At 36.2% G+C, this 18077-nt stretch overlaps 1 protein-coding gene and 1 long non-coding RNA gene across 3 annotated transcripts in view; both read left to right on the plus strand.

Moving 5' to 3' along the window:
* Nucleotides 1-15234, plus strand: part of UGGT2 (UDP-glucose glycoprotein glucosyltransferase 2) — a 93469-nt gene extending 78235 nt beyond the window's left edge. Inside the window, exons 32-39 of one of the 2 annotated variants that reach the window (XM_075741332.1) lie at nt 3081-3179; nt 4500-4584; nt 5021-5203; nt 6491-6651; nt 6941-7055; nt 11783-11899; nt 13022-13163; nt 14028-15234. In XM_075741332.1, the coding sequence (XP_075597447.1) occupies nt 3081-3179; nt 4500-4584; nt 5021-5203; nt 6491-6651; nt 6941-7055; nt 11783-11899; nt 13022-13163; nt 14028-14050 (925 nt within the window). In that variant the 3' untranslated portion in view covers nt 14051-15234. Of the gene's footprint in view, nt 1-3080; nt 3180-4499; nt 4585-5020; nt 5204-6490; nt 6652-6940; nt 7056-11782; nt 11900-13021 lie in introns of both variants that reach the window. The other variant, XM_075741331.1, reaches the window with a different exon arrangement.
* LOC142599687 (uncharacterized) overlaps nt 1-18077 on the plus strand; it is a 374377-nt gene that overhangs the window by 329183 nt on the left and 27117 nt on the right. The gene's annotated exons all lie outside the window — the stretch shown is intronic.

The raw sequence follows: 18077 nt of genomic DNA on the forward strand, positions 1-18077 counted from the left end.
TAGTGTGGAATGCTAGTAACACAATAAATTCATCCACTCTTTCAAGGTGATGATAATTGCTCTTCTAGATCTTTGAGGCTGTTGTGGGGGCAACTTAATTTGTAATGTATTGTTTCCATACTGGACTCCATCCACTTGTTTGCTCTCGGAAAGTCTGATTTACAGCACAGGTTTTGTTTCTGCAGTATGCTGCCAAGTGCTAAGCTGTCATGGCTGTATAGTTGCAAAGGCAGAGCTGAAGGTAATGCCTTCTGAAATAACCAATTCAGGGCTAATGACTTGATTGTGTAAACAACTTAATCCAAGTAATCGTAGATCTCTTTCCCCTGAAAGAAAAAAGAAATTGCAGTAGCTTTGTCTGTAAGTACCTTTAAGCATTCAAGATTTACCATGGAGGTACAGGATGATTCCTCCATTGTTCAGGAGAACATCTTTGGACTATAATTCAGCTACTAAGAAAGGGATAATGTCAGTATGAAAGATTTAAGGACAATGGCTTTTTCATCACTGTTTTTCCATACCTGAAAGACTTTCTGGCCGCAGACGACTGCTGCGGGACTCAGAAAAGGTTTTCTTCCATTTTCAGTTGCCTTGGCAATGGTTGTCAGTCACAAAAACTGTTAGAGAAGATAAAGAAAAGGCATAGCAGTTCTATTTTATCTAGTAAAATGCTGACCCCAATTAATCCTCAGCGCACACATTTCTTGGTAGGTCCAGGACTGGCTTCTGTTTCAGCTTTATCATCTCTCCTGACAGGGCCTCTTGTATCTCAAGTACCTGGACATTTTATTGAATCTCTGTTGCTGATTTTATGTTTATCACCATTTATCCACAGGTGATTTTACTGTTACAATATTGACTAGATTTGGAAAGCCTTCCAGACTACAATTCTCAAAAATTTCTTCCTGAAGCCACAGGTCAGGGAAGTGCACCTACCTTTTTGCACAAAGGTGGCCTCTTATGCAGAATGGCGTTAGTTGAAGGAATTTTTCATCATCTTCAAGCTTCCTACTTTTACTTGGCTGCATCAAAGGATGTATGTGCAGTGGTCAAAATCTTAACTCACTCTAAGAAGTTTACAAGGCCAGAGATCTCATGATCTTCCAGGTTTAGCCTTTTTTCACAGTAGGTTGGTTCGTCAATACGCATCAGGCTCAGAGCTTGGCTGGGCTGTTGAAGCCCCTCACCCAATGAAGTTTATTTGCTCTTCCTGTTGATTCAAGGTTGTGGCAGGATTTGAGGCCTGCTGTTTGTCTGTCAGCTTCTTGCTATCTGGGAACTTGTCAAATATCCTTCCTCTGTGATACGCTAGAATGAAAAGTATATCCTGCCAGCACACTGTTACAGGAATCCACATGTGCTCTGACATGGGACGTGTGTGCATCACCCAAGTTCTTTCATAACTGAACTGCCCTTGTCCAATTGACTACTTTTCCCATGTGACCTTACAGATGAATCCAGCCATCTTTGAAGCAGCTTGTTCAATTTGGAAGATCTCTGCCTTCTGTAAAGCTTTGCATAATCGATATTTTCAAGATCCTTGCATCAAAACCCGATTTTCTTTTTTCACATCTGTCTTTGTAGTCACATGTGGCGATGGTTGCATTACAAAGAGCTTGACATTCTTTCAGTCCTGCTATCACTAAGTATAAGAAATGGGACAAAAAGTCAGAAAGAAAGAAGACAGATGGCTTGGGACTGTGAACTGTAGTCTGTTTAGCCTGTGAGAACTCAGTACTAGTTGAAGGGTTGTCTTCTTTGGAGATGCCACACCATGCAGTCAGTGCCGCTCCACTGATGTCCCTTTCTTTTGCATTTGCCATAGCCCTGATCAGGTACAACTGTGCTATCTCCTCTTACTATCACTAAGGGAAAAGAACGTGGGTTTCTCAGAAGGTTATTCACCCTACTCGCACACATTGCAGCCTTCTGAGATTTCAGCTTTGTATTAGAGGAGTGACATGAATTCTTTTAAATATGTTGGAGATCTGAGACGTCTCATTTGTTTTTAAAGACTATGAGTGATACTTATTTTTATAGTTTTTAAAGTATACTTTTATATGGGATCTAACAAGAAGAAAAATTAGTAGGAGTGACTCACACAATCTAAGTGTGTGAGGAATGACTCACCTCAAAAAAAGACTATTGAAGGTGAATCTCCAACAACATCAAGCCATACTGTAACCAGTTTGGCTAATGCAGCCTTTGCAGTTCCGAGATGCATGAAGCAGTGCTCTGAGGGAGACTGCAGCCACCAACCCCTACCTGTGTGTGCTGGAAGGCATACATGATTCAGAAACTATCCTGGTAGACTTTGGTATTCGAAGTAAGCAAAGACTGCTGTGCAACAGAAACAGAAAACCTCTGGACAGCATACCTCAATGATATAGGGTAGCTTAGAGGGAGAGTAATTGTATGAATTTAAGGAAGAATTCAGCAGTATTATGAAAAACACTTAGGAAATCCCATCACCACAGACCACTGAATGTTATGAGAGTACTTTTTAGAAAGGCTATTCCTGTTGGTAAGGTACTGGGCTAAATATATGGTTTGGCCTGCTGTGGCCATCTTTATATTATGTTCTAATATAAAGTCTAATTTAGAGTATATACTCAGCTCAGCCACCTATGGGGCTATGCAGACATCCCTCACCTCAAGAATATGCATTGGTTCTTCTGATGTAGAATGCACGTGGATGAAGCTTGAAAAAATAACTGTTACTGATTTTAAAAATAACCAGTTTCAAGATATTTTGGCTGTGTGTGTTTCTGATTTTTACTTGGATGAATCATGGAGTTCTTGCAAAATTTGGATTCTGTTTGATTGAAAATATTGGAAACTGCAGTTGTGCCATCGTTTGTCCTAAGTGACTGGGTATGAGGTGTTGCTCCCAAAAGATTTCGGTATCATAGGCATGTGCAGTGGGAGCAGAATATAAGTGTATTCGGTTACTGTAGGATGACCATTTCTTTTGTGTATTTTCTTAATTTTTATTCTTTACGAGCTTAATGGTAATATAGTAGTATTTTCTTCCTTTTGATTGTATAATTCATATAATAATTTGTGGGTTTTTTCCTTAGATTTTCAGAAGAAATTACAACAGAAGCGAAGGAAAAGAAAAGTGATATTCTTAACATTTTTTCAGTTGCTTCAGGCCATTTATATGAACGTTTTTTAAGGTAAGGAAAGGTAAAAGGGAAACGAGAATTTCATAGGGATGCTGTAAACATTCATCCTAAAATGCAGCAGCTTAAAGAAACTGACATTTTTAACAAGGTGTAAAGAATAAATTGTTGAAACATAGAAAAGTTGAGGACCAAATTCCTCTTTGTTTGAGAACAAAGTGATTCAACATATTCAAAAATACCATTACTCTTTGAAGAAGGAAAAATGTTCTGCATGTCTTTCATGACTGCATGTGTGAAGAGTGAACATAAAGAATGAAACTCAGCCTCTATTTATAAAGACATAGCAGCAATGACTTTATTAGAGTTGTAGCTATTTATGTTTAGTCCAAACTATAGATACTACTATATGCACGTAAGGCCTTACTTATCTCAGTGTTCATTCAATAAGCAATGATTGCTTTGAAAGAATTCTTACGGTGTTCCCTAATCTGTTCACAACCATCTCTGTTACTTTTCTGATTTCTATGAGTACTTGTCTACAGGTGTCAGATTTAGTGATTTTCCTATCCTAAAATGGAATTTCACAATTCTTGCATGCATATTTATTTGGAAAGTAGTATTTTGTGTTGATTTTTATTTCTTACTCGTCTGATGGAATTTGAACATCTGCATTTCTTTCCTTCAACCTACTACAACCTTCATAAAGGGAAAGACTTACTTATTTTAAAGGAGAAAAAAAAATTTAAAACATTCTACATGCTTCTTGACCTTATTTTAAGATTTATTATTCCTTGATTTTTGAGGCAGACTTGACTTCTTGTAGATTGTAAGGCATTGATTATCTGTCTGGTTACACCAAACAAATGACACAATAATGAAAAAAAAATGAACCCAAAATAGTTATTTAACTTTTTCTACATACCTCAAATTTTTTACAGTTATCGAGGGTTTTCTGAAGAGGATCTTAACTTGAACGGTGCTTTCTCTTTCCCACTCTTTTTCTTTTCAGCAACCTATTAAACTCAACCAAGTATATTTCTAAAATAAATTACCTTAGTTGTCAATTTAGTATAACGTAGTAATCATTATGCTAATTTTGTGAAGCACCTCTCTTAGAATAAAACTTGTTAACAGATCCATTTTTGAAATTGTTCCTTCTAATATTGCTTAGCCAATCTTGATCAAATAAATCCATCTCAAAGCGGTCTTGAACACATGCTCTTTAAAGCTTTTTGTTAGAAATAGAGAGAAATTTATGCTTAAACCGGGTTAAAAAAACTATGCTTAAAAAGTTTCAGCACTTTTAGGTACAGTTGAAATGTAATGACCTGTGTGTATTTGTTTGTTTATTATAGACTTATATTTCCACAGAATTATGATGCTTTCTGTCCTACGTCATACAAAAACACCAGTTAAGTTTTGGTTTCTGAAAAACTATCTCTCCCCAACATTTAAGGTAGGAGAAACATCTTCCTTTTATTATTTTTTCTTAAAAATTTTAAGTGATTTTAAAAAATTATTACAATTGTATAATTATATAATTAAAATTAAATTTTCATAGTTAGAAATTATCTCTGAATGTATTAAATACCAATAGTTTTAAAAGCCTCATGTGTAAGATTCTTCTTTTTTTGAATCCAAAGTCCAGTGATCTATTATAATTATAATAATTTATTCTCTCTGATAGTCTCCAAGACCTTGGAAAAAATGCTTGTTATATTTGTGTAGCTGAGGATACTGCTAGAACTAAAGAAACATTTTAAAATAATAAATTATGTAGTCAGTAAGGCCAACACAGCTGCAACTGTGTTGCAACATTCCCTCATCTTTCCTTTTGAGTCCTTGTGTGCTGCATACATGTGGAACTAATAGTTTTTTGGTTCTTCTTCTAGGATGTTATTCCTCACATGGCTAAAAAGTATGGTTTCAAGTATGAGTTAGTACAGTATAAGTGGCCTCGCTGGCTTTATCAACAAACAGAAAAACAAAGAATTATCTGGGGCTACAAAATTCTTTTTTTGGATGTTCTTTTTCCTTTGGCTGTGGATAAAATAATATTTGTCGATGCTGACCAGGTAAGAAAAAATAATGCTGTATAAATGTATGAGGAATTCATTTTGGCTTAAATTGATCCAGTTTCATTCTCTGTGGCCATTTTATTCAGATGTTGGTCTTGTAAGACTATTGCAGTTGTACGAGCAGAACCAGTGGCATTGCAGAGCATGAAACGCAATAATTTCACTTGTCTTTAGTCATATAGAAATTAAGAGTCTTATCACACTGAATTGCCCTAAATTACTTCTAATGCCCGTGGAGAGAAAAGAACAGCTGGAGAGGTATGTGCAATCTAACCGTGCATTTCACCTAAGGCATGTTTGAGGGATTCAGTGTCTGGGCTGATTGTGAGAGGACTTCTCCACTCACTATGGAAGGAAGGAGTGTGAGGTGATTAGTTCAGACTATCTGAACAACTTCTAGATATTCTAAGTGGCTGAATTTTTTAAAGATGAATCCTGTCTCTTTTGTTCTTAAATTTGTATGCAGTCTTTCACTCAGAAATTAATATTGTATAACGTGCCGAAAGGTAACATGCTGTCTCAAACAGACGAGACATTGAAGAGTCTATCACATGGTTATTGTAAACCTCAGAACAAATATTATGTATTTTGGTCCTTTTCTGAAGCTTGAGAATAAATTAAATTTAGATGTAGCAATGCAAACAGCAACTTTCTGCAATTTCATCTGGATACAGTAGTAATACTGATTGTCTGTCCTAACTACTGTAAAGATTGCTCTGTACTCTGAAACAGCTAAAACTCTTTTTCACCACTGATAAATTAGATTAGTGGAGTTTGATGGAAGAATGATTGATTAGTAAGTGAAGGACATTTGTAAAATGTCCTCATAACCTATTTTGAAAAGTACTTTACTACTAGATACAAAGATTTTTCAAATGATGCAATAATTTCGGAGTGCCTGAATTATGTAACAAATAGGAAGGATTTTTTAGAAGGGAGATGCTCAGTACATTTTGAAAGCTTTACTCCTGCATGAAGGAATTTAATATTAAGCAACCAGAAATGCTGATCCATGAATTAAAAATACTTTGCTTGTTTTATTTAATTTGCTTATTAATGTGCTACACAGATGGCCACAGAATAAACACTTTTTTTTTTTCCTTGAACAGTAATTTGGTAAATATCATTGCAGTGGCATACTTTATCTATACTCTGCTGTTGTAGTGTCTCAGCTTTTTTTAAAATTAAATTCAAACTTTGGGAAGCTTGCTGCAATAACCGCCCTCATATGCACACCTTTAAAAAAGAGTATTAAATTACAAAAATAACTATATTTTTATTTAGATTGTGAGAAGTGACTTAAAAGAACTCAGAGATCTAGATCTAAATGGAGCTCCCTATGGATACACACCTTTCTGTGACAGCCGTAAAGAAATGGATGGGTACCGTTTCTGGAAATCAGGATACTGGGCGTCACATCTTGGGAAAAGGAAGTACCATATTAGGTAGGTTACATATTTTTGTGCAGTTTGTGAATTTGATTAAAATCTGGGTCTTGGTATTGATCACTGAGGCATTCAAAAGCAATTGTCCTATAGTCATTCTCAGTAAGAGATGAATAAGGCATGAATGTTGATGACATTGATTTCACTGTTTTATTGTAGCTTCAGCCACTTAATTTAAAAAATACTCCTTTAGGATTGGAACAAGTTTTGGTTTCTCTTTACTTTTACTAATGTTATCAAAAAGAAGGTGAAACTCCACAAATCTTAATTCTCTTTTTTATCTTTGTAGTGCCTTATATGTTGTGGATCTTAAGAAGTTCAGGAAGATTGCAGCAGGAGACAGACTTCGGGGCCAGTACCAGGCTCTTAGTCAAGATCCAAACAGTCTGTCAAATCTAGATCAGGTATATATGGCGTTAAGCAATTTGGGTTTTATTTGCTTTATCTTTCTCGATATGCGTGGAATTATTTTGTATCTCAATGTATACGTTATATAATTATGAAACTATTTACCCTTTACTGCTCTTTTAGCACATTTTCAGGTGTGCATATGAGGACAGTTCAGAAAACTGAACAGTGGATGATTGCTTTACATAATTCTTTAATATGACAAAAAATGAGGAAAAACCCGCATAGAAGACTGCTGTCCTTTATTTGCAGTTGTTCTGTGTGCATTTGTGTGTTTCTGCTGATAGTCTCATCAAGTTCAACAAGGCCAAGTGCCAGGTCCTGCACATGGGTGGAGACAATCCCAAGCACAGCTACAGGCTGGGCGGAGAATGGATTGAAAGCAGCCCTGAGGAGAAGGACTTGGGGGTATTGATTGATGAGAAGCTCAACATGAGCCAGCAGTGTGCGCTTGCAGCCCAGAAAGCCAACCGTGTCCTGGGCTGCATCAAAAGAGGTGTGACCAGCAGGTCGAGGGAGGTGATCCTGCCCCTCTACTCTGCTCTTGTGAGACCCCACCTGGAGTACTGCATCCAGCTCTGGGGGCCCCAGTACAGGAGAGACATGGAGCTGTTGGAGTGAGTCCAGAGGAGGGCCACGAAGCTGATCAGAGGGCTGGAGCACCTCTCCTGTGAGGACAGGCTGAGAGAGTTGGGATTGTTCAGCCTGGAGAAGAGAAGGCTCCAGGAACACCTCGCAGCAGCCTTCCAGTACCTGAAGGGGCCTACAGGAAAGCTGGAGAGGGACTGTTTACAAGGGCATGGAGTGACAGGACAAGGGGGAATGGCCTTAAGCTGAAGGAGGGTTGATTTATATTAGATATTAGGAAGAAATTCTTTACTGTGAGGGTGGTGAGGCACTGGAACAGGTTGCCCAGAGAGGTTGTGGATGCCCCCTCCCTGGAAGTGTTTAAGACCAGGTTGGATGGGGCTTTGGGCAACGTGGTCTAGTGGAGGGTGTCCCTGCCCATGGCAGGGGGGTGTTGGAACTAGATGATCTTTGATGTGCCTTCCAACCCAAACCATTCCATGATTCCATGATAGTCCTATAATCTGATAATGATAATTATATTCTTATTTAGCAAGAGCTTTTTCCTCTTCTTTTTTCCTTTAATGTAAATTTAATTTTTGTAAGCTAACTGCTAATGCACTTAGTGGTTGCTGTACACAGTCACCCTGGGGTGACTGTAGTCTTCACTGATACAACTCCACCAATTTTTAAAGCTAGGTGGAGTAAGTCAGGGTGCAAGTCCCAAGCATGTAAGTAGATCCCAGATGTACAGAACGTACTTAAATATTTATTTTCTTCTGTAGTAGAAGTTCTTTAACTCAGTAGAAGATTGATGATACAGCTCACCCAATTTCTGCCTGAATAAATAATACTTTTTATTTATGTCTCTCTGGGTGAACTTCAGAAGGCTTCATAAGTGAGATTGTCCCTGCTTTTGCAATTTTCCTTGTGGAATTACTAAAGCACAAAGGGTTTTTACCTGCCTATAGCAGAAAAGGGATCCCACAGTAGTAAAGCCCACGTCTCTCAGTGCCTACGTTCCACCCCCTTACTCTGCAAGCAAGTTTCTCTCTCTTACATAAGTACTTTATTGCCACTTGCATTTTTTTCCAGAAATAAAACTAAAAATTGAAAATAGCCGTTCTTATGATATTGGACAAAGAAAAGTGCAAATACAGCTACACTACCAACTCGAACTAGACTGGACAAAGGGAGTTGGAGCAGCCTTAAGTTGTAACTGTTAAGAGCAAAAGACTGGTATAACAGCAACAGTCAGATTTTACCTCTCTTTTCTGGACAACAGAATGAATTATTGGCCCTGCATCGCACACTTAGAGCGTCCTGATGTGATATAGCTGTATGTTTTTTCGAGCATTATCTTACCCATATGTACAAGGTGTCTTTCAGAAGAAGACCTTTAAGATTCAGAAGCTGGTTACAGAGCTTCTACCATAATACTGCTTTTCAGAAATAGTAATTAGTTTTATCTAATGTTCTCAAAATATTAATAATGTATATCTTTCCATTTTAAGATTCTTATATTTCAATTACAGCATTAATACCTGATAGCGCGTATCTCTTATTAGTCTGTTGCATCAAATCGAAAGCCACTTAAGTGTGAGCCACCTTTCCCTCAGCATGTCAGTGCTGAGAGCAGACAGTAAGGTAGCTAAATCTTGGCAGAATGGAATTAGAATTACTTTGGAAAGGGAAATATTTCAAAGTATTATTTTCGTAGTGATCTCCTTTCTGAGTGTATTGATAGGAATCACTTTCTGTCTTCATTGCTACTACTTACACCAAATACAGCAACATCCCTAGAAATACAAACCACAGTGCCACATATATTACAAGAGTCCTGGAGAGCTTGTATCTACTGATAAGGATGCATTATGATAATTTTTTTCTCTTTATTTTTATTTTAAATATCTGATTGGAGTGCTCACTGCCCTTCTCAAAGAAGAAGCAATCTCAGCTCTTTGCTAATCTGCCAGCACTGCTGCCTTCACGGGTGGTAGTTAAGGTTATGCTAATATAAACCACAAAACAGAAGTAGGTGGAGTGGGGAAAAAGTAATTTTAAATGCCAAGAAGAGTAAGTAAAGAATTCCTAGGGAGAAAAATTACACATGATAAAAACCAGACTTCCAGTACAGCGTATTTAATTGTACTTTTTAAGGAGAAGCATGGAAATGTCGATGCATAGATGACAAAACAAATACTGGACAAATATTTATGCTAATAACAGTGCATTAAAAATAGATAATTAACCATCTTGTTCTTTACTTAAAGAATAAAAATCAGCAAAAAGGAATGTAAAACTAATTCTTTTACTAAAAGGCAATGTTTCAATATTTAAAATTGAGATTTTATTTTCTAATAAAGATACTGCTGTAGTGGAGCCCCCTTTGAAATTGTGTAGGTTATCTGACTAAGTCATATTGTAAATCAAATTGAAGAACAACTTTTAAATGTTGTTTGTGAAAGTCTTGAAGACTTTCATTTCAGGAGTTTACATATTTTGGATGAACAAGAATTTTGGCACTGACAGTAAAAGCAAACTGTTCTTACCCTTGTTCATTTAGTTTTCTGATTCATTAATATTTCTTCTTTGATCCTCTAGATGTATTTTAGTGTTTTTGAAGATAAATCACTTTCTTCTGAAAGGTTAAGCAACTTTTTGTTTAGAATTGTTTTTTTATTTTCTTCTCTTTACTTTAAATCCTGGAACAAGCAGCTGACTTTCTACTTTCTACTCCATATAACAATTTGTAGAGTCACAACTTTGAGAGTTACTGTAGTAACTCAGGAATTGTGATTTCATTTAGAAAGTCAAAGAGGCACAACAGAAAACCAATCTCTTTTCTCGTGAAATTGAGATAGTGATAAACCATTTATATTACCTTCCAAGATTAATAGAGTTGAAGTTTAAAAAAAAAATAAAGCATTTGTATTATGATAGGACAAGGGGGAATGGCCTTAAGCTGAAGGAGGGTCGATTTATATTAGATGTTAGAAAGAAATTCTTTACTGTGAGGGTGGTGAGGCACTGGAACAGGTTGCCCAGAGAAGCTGTGGATGCCCCCTCCCTGGCAGTGTTCAAGGCCAGGTTGGATGGGGCTTTGGGCAACGTGGTCTAGTGGAGGGTGTCCCTGCCCATGGCAGGGGGGTTGGAACTAGATGATCTTTGACATTCCTTCCAACCCAAACCATTCTATGATTCTATGATTCTCTGATTATTGTTTAATGTCTTGATTCTCAGTATTTGGTTTGATATCTCTTAAATTTGATGTAATTTTCCTGTACTAATGTCTATATTTGAATTAAATTATATGCCTTTCATAGTGCAGCTATATGTGCTATTTTATTCTGTCACATTTAGCAATGTGAAATGGCAAAATAGGACGTGACCAATGCTTATTTGAGTACTGACATTTTGTTTTAAATATAATGTAGGGGTTGCACGTGTGAAGGAGCTTACAAATGGATCTACCAATTATACCTGTTACTTTTAACTATGGCCAGAGTGCATGCAGCGTATGACCGCCTGAGGCTTTTCTCATTTTCAAATGCTGTTCCTTAAATTCAGCAAGATATTGGTTCAGACTTTTCATGATGAGCGTACTTGACTATATAATAAAGGTTAAAAAAAAATAAATTATGTGAAGTAAGGAAGATAGTTTAATAGCTTCTCCTTTTCATGCTCATGTTTCTAGAATCCATTTTCCTAGAAGTCTAAATTTAGAGTAGTGGTGTAATCCTGGATTATATGCTTTTGAGCTTTTTTTTTTTTTTTTTTTCCAAATTTGAGGAATGAAAATATGGTTAATCTTTGCTTTATTAATTTCACACAGTCTAATTCTGCTTAGTAGTATTTATAGTATGACATGCAGTATCATGTATCAGACAATAGTATTGCTGATGTCAAGCTAAGGAAGGACAAATTGTTTGAGAAATGAAAGGTGGAATTGGCCGTCAAAATGAGCATGACTAAGTTTTGATTCTACTTGAAAAAGAACTAGGTGAGCATTTAGAAGAAAATGTAAGAAGAAACAAACATAAGAACAATTTGCAAAAATTGTGATAGGCCAACATATTCTACTTTTAAGTAGTTTCTTGATAACCAGTTACATTAAATTCAATGCTAATTTATGATTTTACAAATTTTTTTACAGGATCTTCCCAATAATATGATTCACCAAGTAGCTATTAAGTCTCTCCCTCAGGAATGGCTTTGGTGTGAAACCTGGTGTGATGACGAATCCAAGAAAAAGGCTAAAACAATAGACTTGGTGAGTTAAATTTGAGTTAAATTAGTTTTACAGATTAAAAACTTGGCTGTAATTTCTGTGGCTTTTGAGATACACGTATGTGATGTCATGCAGGCAGCCTTGCTAGAAGGGACCAGAACACTATTTCCTTTCCCCTACAATACAGCAACTTTTCTCCTTTCCTCTGAGACCTCTCCCGCTTGCTCTGTACCACATTCACTTATGTTAAATCTGAAAACTGTATCCAAAAATTAAATGTTGCTATCTGTAACTGGGCAGGATTGAGGTTTTTCCATACATGTACATATATTTTTCTTATCTTTTTATCTTTTTTCCATATTCAGCCAGGTTAGTGGAACTCTGATGAAGTTCTGTTAACTGTCTGGGTATTGTGTGTTTCTATCGTGCTCCCTACGGAGAAGGTTCCTCCAGAACCCGCTGTGTAGAGGACTTGACTTAATATTATCATGGTTTTCTCTGTCCATTTTACCACTATAAACGGGAGATAAAGCAGAGCTTAAAAAGTGTAATGCTGAGGAGACTATCCATATTTAGAAAGAAGAAAGTGTCTTTCTTTGGGAATTGACACAGAGAGAGAAAATGTTCTTCTCTGTTATTATTACCCCCATCCAATTTTTTACCCCCATTCTCATTTTTTTACAAACCCCATGCACTGTAAGTGATACCTCAGAGATGTACTTCTGAAGAAAAGGAGACAGCTGGAATATGTTGTGAATATTCAGAATGTAAATAGTTTTGTTTTCTTTGTGTCTTTCCAGTTGTTAAAATAAGCTTTTTCATGCACTAAAGATGGGTGCTCTCTCTTCAAGAAAAATTGAAATTAAGTTACTAGACCTTCTTTCAGTCCCCATTATCATGTATCACTTTTTATTATGATTTCCATTTATGTTATTTGATGGAAGTAATCAATACATTTTCTAGACAACACTAGAGGAAGCATCACACACTTAACAAAAACCATATCAGATTCACTTTCAATATGCTAATGTACATTTTGTATCTCCCCGTGTAACTTTGACTAAATCTTGGTAGTCTTGTGCTAGCCATGTCTCTGCTATCCATATAGTCAGGAAATATTTTCACATTTGCTTTGTTTACATATGTTATATTTTAAACTTTCAGTGCAACAATCCCCAAACCAAAGAACCAAAATTAAAGGCTGCTGCCCGGATAGTTCCCGAATGGGTTGACTATGACTCTGAGATACGAAAATTAATACAGCAAATTGAAAAAGAGAAGAAAAATCTAACGTTCTTTCAAAAAGGTAATTTACATGCATATTCATCTGTTAGCTTTTAAAAAAGAAATATTAATATAGTTGAAATTAAGATCGGGGTCAGTAGGCACAAATATTGTATTTGTGTAGTTTTCCCTGCTCTTAGAGAAACTGTTTGGGTTTAGAGTCACGTGATGCTTCTTTACATAGGAGTTACAATAAGAGGATAAAATCTTTCGTTTCATGACAGAATCTAACAGAAAATTTTGTGGCGTTTTATTCTTGGTCCTCAAACACAACCAACTGTTCCACATCATTTGAGCCACAAATATTAAATAAAGCACATTAGCTTAGACCTTACTTAGAGAATCTAAAGCTAATGTTTATTAAGCAGTAAGTAACTGAGTCTCTCTTAATTTGTCTCCATATCTGTCACTGTGGGCTTATCTATGTGGGGCCTTTTCACACCAAACTAAACAGTGTTTTAGTTTACAAATAGACTTGGGGGGGTTTTTTACTAAATTTTTTTTAAACTGAGTTAGTTAAATAGCATGAGGAAAAAAAAAACTTCTATAGGACTTCCAATAAGACTTGACTTTTTGGAGTAATGCAAAACAAAAAAAAAAGCAATCTTAACTCTCGAAGTTGAAGAAAAAACTTAGCAGATAAATATTTAAAAGTCTTGACTCAGGGAACAAATTCACTGTTCGTTATAAAGAATTCTTAGTAGGTTTTATTCTTTATTCTTTCTTTGTGAAAGCTTTAGCAGGGCTCTAAAAATGAAGTTCACGTTGCCAAATTGACTGACTAGCAGGAAACAGAAACTAAAGGGCTTTCTCCATATTTTACAAAACTAATCATTAAGTCTTTATGTAACTGGTTTTTTATAATCTTTTTTCCCTTTGGTTACAGGTCTTAAGCATGATGAACTTTAGCACAGCCTGTAAACAGCAACCGTGACAGCTCAATAGTCTTCTGCGAAAGACTGAATGGAAGTTCTGAATGTTACGTTGGCACTATTTGTAACATTCTTTAATGTGAAGTCAAATATTTTGTAACTTACAGTGTTATTTAAAACATTTTACATGAAATAGAAAAGCAGAAGATAAATCCACAGGTACTTGTTTGGGTTTTTTAACCAGTATAGAGTAGCTTTCCTAATTTTTTTGTTTGTTTGTTTTCTTTTCCTTCACTAAAAGACAGTTTGCACAGAGGATTTTAGAATATTAAGAACAATGTGTTCAACTCTTCAAAGATATATTGTGTCTGTCTGGGGGAGGGCACACACATTAAATATGTACATGAAAACTGTTTTGTGCATATTACATGCATTAAGCTAATGTATTTAAATATAAAGAATTTTGGTTTTATGTCCATAGTTTTGTCGCTGGAGAAATGCTATGGTCACAAGAAAAAAATCTCTGTGTAGCAAAGACAAGACATCAAAAAATAGCTTGTGTAATTTAGACCACACAAATCTAAGTCAACTTGGAAGCTTACTAAAGCAAGGAATGTCACTTTTGATTTATTATGCAGGATTGTTGCACTCTTACTAATTTTAAAAAATCATTTTTGATTCTTCGGCTCCTTGTGGTCACTTAAATAGTATGTCATAAAATTTCATTATGTTTTTTAGTTAAGATAGTTCTCCAACCAGCACACATTGCATCAGAAGGTCAGTACCTGAAAGCTGTTTGCACTCAGTTTTGATTATCATCATCCTGTTTAGAATTGGAAAAAAAAAAAAAAAAATAAAATTCGTGAGTAAGTTTGATTATCACTGGTGTCTCCTGTAATTTTCTAAATATGTACTCACAAAACCATTGCTTTAATGGGCTACTGACATTTTGATCCCACAAAAATTGTAGTGAAAAGTTCTTCCAATACACATATTCCAAAATAGGGAATTTGTTTCTTAAACTGAAACTTAGTGCCTTAAATACATACTCTGTTGTTTAGGGTATGACCACAAATTCTTATAAGAACAGCTTAATGCAGTCTTTCAGTCTAAATGCTTGAACTTATAAAAGATAAGGTAATTTGCACTAAGTGGATGAGTCCACGATGAGTTGCATAATATTTCCATACCAGCAAATAATTGAATAAATAGTAAGAAAAATGAAGCATATTTTGTATGTACTGTCATTGTCCTCAGGTGTTGGTTATTTAAAATCTCTTACTGTAAGAGCAAATACTTAAAATCATGTTTTGCTGATATTTTTCAAATCTTAGTAATATGAGACATGCACATTTTTTACAGTTTTTTATAATTTTCATTGTATTGCCTTTATGCATTTTGAACAGTTTTAACATATCACATAAGTATTTTAAGAGGTCTGTTGTGGGCATTTGCTTTGTATGAAGTACTCAACGAAGAAGTATTTCCTGTGTAACCAAATAGCAATAATCAGTAAATCCTAATAGCAGTTCTCTTTAGCTATCCCACTTCACTGCAATACCTGTTTTGTTACGCTTGTTCCCTAACATAATCAATTACAGGCAGCAAGTCGAACATATTTGAACTTTAAGTTGGTATTTTTATACCATATAGACGGACTTATAATTGACTTAGCAGATATATATGCACCATTACTATAAATTCAATGCATAAAAAGGAAACAACTGATACTCCATATCCGAGAAAAAAAAAAAAATTATTCAACTGCTTGCTGCTTTTTTTTTTTTTTTTTAAGCTTGTACCTCCATCCTGATGCTTTACTCTGCAGCAGTGTTTCACATCGATCTGATCTCCCTTGGAATTTCATGCTTGAAGTATACATTGGAAAACTTTTTTAAAGCCAGAAGTTAAAGATCCTTTATCTTTAAGAAACCTTAGTTCTCATTGATTATGATTATCTGTGTGGGAAATTTCTCTTATGAAGTATAAAAAGTGGATAATTTATGCACTGATTTCTTGTTCAGTTTATCTGTAGCACCCTGTTCTTTTAAAAATTGGATTACTTCTACAGGCTTTAAAAAAGAAATAGCTCTTTAAATACTGTTTCCTTGAAATTACTTAAATGATTAGAATACAATTTTTAGAAGTGTAATTTGCTGGAGATAGATATTCTGAAGATTTAAAAGGTTTCATGCCATTTTCTACAGTGGTTGTATATATTTGTAAAAAATGTTTTACAGCATTTCTTTTTCCTGCATAAGAATACTTTCAAGGAAAGCTCTTTTCTGAGATATATATACTGGTTTATGAAACAAAGAGGGTCCAGCAAATATATTCACTACTTTTCAAAGATCTCTTTAAAGCAGCACTTTGCATCATTAGCATATCATTATATTTTATATACCAAACCAATGAATTGTATATGTTGTACAAAATATTAAAAGGTGCCACTGGAGAAAAAAAAATCATTATTTTCTGTTCTCCTATTTTGTATTATACAATAACCATTAAATACTTGGTTAATAGACCCAAGGCAAAAAAAATGCAGCAAGCCCTCAAATGTCTTTAATCTGAAGAAAGTGTTTGTGCTGGGAAGCAGCAGCAATGTTCAAAATTAGGAATCTGCTGTAGGGTGAGAATTCAGAGATGCAGAGAGAGATTATTTCTAGTTTCCAATCTGTGTGCTCTGCCTTGTGAAAGGGAAGAAAACGCATCTGGACTATAGGAGTGTTACTGAAACCTAATTCAAAACAGTAAGCAATAAGTAATATTTGAACTGTTCAAATAAAGAGTTTAAACAATTTATATTCATATTACTATTACAGTGTCTTTTCTAGGTCTTACTCTTCTTAATAGCAACTTGTAAGTTTAACAGAAAATGAACAAACCAGATATTAGTGCGTATTAGTGCAGATATTAAATATTGTTGATAAACCAGAACTTCAGTATTGAAAATATTTCTCAGTAAGGTTCCTTTTAACCTTTTTCCTAAATGAAGCGCTTGATAGCATCATAGAATACCAGGTTGGAAGGGACCTCAAGGATCATCTGGTCCAACCTTTCTTGGCAAAAGCGCATTCTAGACAAGATGGCCCAGCACCATCTTAAAAGTGTCCAATGTTGGGGAATCCACTACTTCCCTGGGGAGATTATTCCAATGGCTGACTGTTCTCATTGTGAAAAATTGTCCTCTTGTGTCCAATTGGAATTTCCCCAAGAGTAACTTGTACCCATTACCCCTCCTCTTTTCCATGTGACTCTGTAAAAAGCGAGTCTCCGCCTTCTTTGTAGCCACCTTTTAAGTACTGGAACATGTTGGTGAGGTCTGCTCTAAGCCTTCTCTTCTCAAGGCTGAACAAGCCTTTCCTCATATGGCAGCCTTCCCAGTCCTTTGATCATCCTGGTGGCCCTCCTCTGGACCCTCTCCAGCCTGTCCACGTGTATTTTGTAGAGCGGGGACCAAAACTGAACAGAGTATTCCAGGTGTGGCCTGACAATTGTGGAGTGGGATAATGACTTCTTTATCTCTGCTGCTGATGCCCTTGTTGAAGCAACCTGGCATCCTGTTGGCTTGCTTTGCCACTGCAGCACACTGGTCACTCATATTGAGCTTGTTGTCCACCAGGACCTCCAGGTCCCTTTCCACAGAGCTGCTCCCCAGCCGGGTACATCCCAGCCTGTGCTGCACTCCTGGATTATGTTTTCTCAGGTGCAAGACCTTACATTTGTCTCTGTTGAACTTTGTAAGGTTCTTGTTAGCCCACACTTTCAGCCTATCCAGGTCTTCCTGCAGGGTGACTCCGCCTTCCCAAGTGTCCACTTCCCCACTCAGTTTGGCATCATCAGCAAACTTCATCAGGATACACTTGATGCCATCATCCAGGTCACTTATGGAGATACTAAACAGTGTTGGGACCAATATCGATCCCTGGGGGACCCCACTTGTGACAGATTGCCAGTTTGAAAAAGAGCTACTTACCACCATCCTCTGGGTGCGGCCTGTCAGCCAGTTCCCCACCCACCACACAGACCATTTGTCTAGACAATAAAGCATCAGTTTCTCT

The sequence above is a fragment of the Balearica regulorum genome, chromosome 1 (assembly GCF_011004875.1).
Source record: "Balearica regulorum gibbericeps isolate bBalReg1 chromosome 1, bBalReg1.pri, whole genome shotgun sequence".
Classification (NCBI taxonomy): Eukaryota; Metazoa; Chordata; class Aves; order Gruiformes; family Gruidae; genus Balearica; species Balearica regulorum.